Consider the following 3,215-nt stretch of genomic DNA (forward strand, 5'->3'; position numbering starts at 1 on the left):
GAAGGCTGGCAGCCCTTGGACTCGGAAGCAGGAGCTGATTGATTCCAGCCGGCCGACTCCTTCGACCCGAAACTTTCCCGTCCGGGGCATCACCGTTTTCTTTCGGAGTTTGGCGGAAACTCCGCTTTCTGGGCTGAGGCGGGGGAAGCGGAGCGCGCTCTCCCGCGTGGCTCGCACCTCTGGGGCTCCCTTCGCCTTCCCTCGTGCCAGCCCGAGCACGCCTGCGCACAGGGGGTGCCGGTCCCATCATAAGCAGGCGGCTTGTAAGATGAGTGAAGAAGCCGGGATGGAAGCGGGCGGGCGGGAGAGAGAGGCGCGGGGAGCGGGGGAGGGAAGCTGTGTCATTGAAAATAGCTCACTTTGACAGTCGCCAGCCAGAGAGACAACCCTGACTCGATGTCAGGGGCTGTCTACCTGCAAGGTGCGCCAAGATGATGGGTATGAACGCCAAGCAGCCGTTCAGCATGCACCCGGCTCTGCAGGAAGCCAAGTACTCTAGCTCGGAGGCGATGCGCCGCGTGTGCCTCCCAGCCCCGCAGGTATGTAGATGAAGCATAATTACTGCTTTAAGGCACATTTTTGACAGGCCCCGGCTTAATGTTTTTTTCATGTCACCAGAACAATCGCGTCTCTCTCTCGCTCCCTCGCCCCCCCCCTCGCCCCCCAGATCCACATGTCTATTCAAGCAAAGCATCTTCTGCCTTCATATTAATTTTTATGACCTGAGCTTTGAGGAGGAATCTCTCCGCTTTTGAGAGAGAGAGAGGGAGAGAGATGTTTTTGAATCCAGACTTGACAGTATTCCCCACTGACTCCGCTCTGCGCGTTCTTGCTTGCAGCTCCAGGGCAATATATTTGGAAGCTTTGATGAGAGTCTGCTGGCCCGGGCTGAAGCCTTGGCGGCTGTGGATCTGGTCTCCCACGGCAAGAGCCACCCTTTCAAGCCAGACACTACCTACCATACCATGAGCAGCGTCCCCTGCACCTCTACGTCGTCGCCCACCGTGCCCATCTCGGCCCCAGTTCACCACCACCACCACCATCACCACCACCATGCCGTGGGGCACCAAGGCCTGGACGGGGAGCTCCTGGATCACCTCTCGCCTGCGCTGCTGGGAGGGCCCGAGCACGGCGCGGTCATGGCCGCGCCGATCCACCCTCATGCCCATGCCCACCCCCACCTGGGCGCCGCCATGGGCCACCTGCACCAAGCCATGGCTAGTATGAGCCACCCGCCCCCTCCGCCGCCCCCGCCTTCCGCAGCCTCGCAGGTCCCGGCCTCCCACAGCGGGCTGGCCTGCATCAGCGACGTCGAGTCGGATCCTCGGGAGTTGGAGGCGTTCGCCGAGCGCTTCAAGCAGAGGCGGATCAAGCTCGGCGTCACCCAGGCCGACGTGGGAGCGGCGCTGGCCAACCTCAAGATCCCCGGCGTGGGCTCGCTGAGCCAGAGCACCATCTGCAGGTTCGAGTCGCTCACTCTCTCGCACAACAATATGATTGCCCTCAAGCCGGTCCTGCAAGCGTGGCTGGAGGAGGCGGAAGCCGCCCACCGGGAGAAGAACGCCAAGCCCGAGCTCTTCAGCTGCGCCGAGCGGAAGCGCAAGAGGACCTCTATTGCGGCGCCGGAGAAGCGCTCGCTGGAAGCCTATTTCGCCATCCAGCCGCGACCCTCTTCCGAGAAGATCGCCGCCATCGCCGAGAAGCTGGACCTGAAAAAAAACGTGGTGAGGGTCTGGTTCTGCAACCAGAGGCAGAAACAGAAGCGCATGAAGTACTCAGCGGTGCATTGAGGCACCTGCCCGGCCGGCCGGCCGGCCGGCCGCCCTCTCGGACAGCGAGACCCGTGCCTAGCACACCCACATGCACACACGCAGACAGAAACACTGCTCTGCCTAAAAGAGTGAAACAAAAACCAACGAACTACTAGCAGAGAGCTCTGAAAGGACTGTCGGACCGAGCAACCAAGCCACTGAGCTGAGATACCTCTCCCGTTCCTGCTGCTGGCCATCCGCCGCTGGATCGAGTTTTTCCCAGCCTTCATTTACGCTTCTCTGCAAATCCGACTGGCCCAACAACGAAAAGAGAACAAAATGTTTATTCCCACCCCTTCTCCTTTTGACCCATTTGTTCTTCTGGGTTGCCATTCTCTTGACTGTATGTTTTTGTGCACTAGAGTGTCTGACGTCCGTCACTTTTGCAGGAAGAGTCGGCATTGGAGAGGTACTATTTTTTTTAAGGCAAAAAGAGATATAACCATAGATGCCGCTTGGAGATGAACTTCATTACATTTACATTTATACAGTGCAGGAGAAAGTGCCCATCAAACAATGAAGATTTATTTATTGAGATTATATTGGGGACCGGGAGACTATTTTCCAAAAATTGTAAGCTGAATTCATGCTTAGGGTAATTTGCATTGATTCATCACCTTTTACTCGTTTGGTCAACTGCATGCTGTCTGAGTTCAACAGAAATGCTCCAGTGCTTTCTTAAAGAAAGGAACAGCTTTATTTTTAATGCAACTAATAACTGGACTGTGTATCTGATCATTCTTATTAATACAGAGGTGAAGAGTTCTAGTTAAACTTAACTTGTTTTCTTGGAGGGAGGGTGAAGAAAAGGAAGGGTATTTGAAATAAGCCTGTCCTGAATCAAAACATGTTGTTAGAATAACCCAAAGGATGACACCCATATCCTAAGCACTTTCATAAGGGAACTATTTATTTCCATGGGAACAGTTTTAAATTATCCCCCAAACTATAAGCAGGCTTGTTACCATTGACTTCTATGAGGTGGATAAAGTCTTGATTCTTATTCACTAATTTCAGCCCAGCTGAAAGGAAGAACTTCCATGGCTTTTTAATAAGTCAGGCTTGCATGTGCACAGGACAATACACAACTAAAGAGAATGCAGAAGTGTGACTTAGTAAATCTACTCTTCTTAAAATCCTGGCTCTTTCCCTGGACATGGTTACAGATTATCTTTTTTTTTTTTTACTGGATCACCAAACATTCCAACAGGATTATGGAATTGCATGGTTGCACTCTTGTTAGCTTGGAGAAGAATCATTTAAAAGAAATACCTATTGTCCTTCTTCCACCCCTTAAAAAAATTAAAAGCTTTTTCTGCACTAAGGGCTTCTTTCTTGTCAAATACCTTCTACTGAAATTTTATATTTCATGACTGTAATTTGGGCATTTTGTGCACTTCTTTA

At 52.5% G+C, this 3,215-nt stretch overlaps 1 protein-coding gene across 1 annotated transcript; it reads left to right on the top strand.

Moving 5' to 3' along the window:
* The first annotated feature begins 378 nt into the window (after positions 1–378).
* Positions 379–1,807, top strand: POU4F3 (POU class 4 homeobox 3). The gene is made up of 2 exons (XM_063292366.1): positions 379–539; positions 840–1,807. Exons 1-2 carry the CDS (start codon positions 432–434, stop codon positions 1,788–1,790), a joined length of 1,059 nt encoding a protein of 352 aa, XP_063148436.1. The 5' UTR covers positions 379–431; the 3' UTR covers positions 1,791–1,807.
* Positions 1,808–3,215: the final 1,408 nt, after the last annotated feature.

This window comes from Candoia aspera, chromosome 2, assembly GCF_035149785.1.
Source record: "Candoia aspera isolate rCanAsp1 chromosome 2, rCanAsp1.hap2, whole genome shotgun sequence".
NCBI classification, from domain to species: domain Eukaryota; kingdom Metazoa; phylum Chordata; class Lepidosauria; order Squamata; family Boidae; genus Candoia; species Candoia aspera.

Excerpts from the sequence above, each read along its gene's own strand:
- POU4F3 (XM_063292366.1), top strand. The coding sequence starts at position 432 with ATGATGGGTATGAACGCCAAGCAGCCGTTCAGCATGCACCCGGCTCTG. Across the intron at positions 540-839 it reads TGTGCCTCCCAGCCCCGCAG|CTCCAGGGCAATATATTTGG; the intron begins GTATGTAGATGA and ends TCTTGCTTGCAG.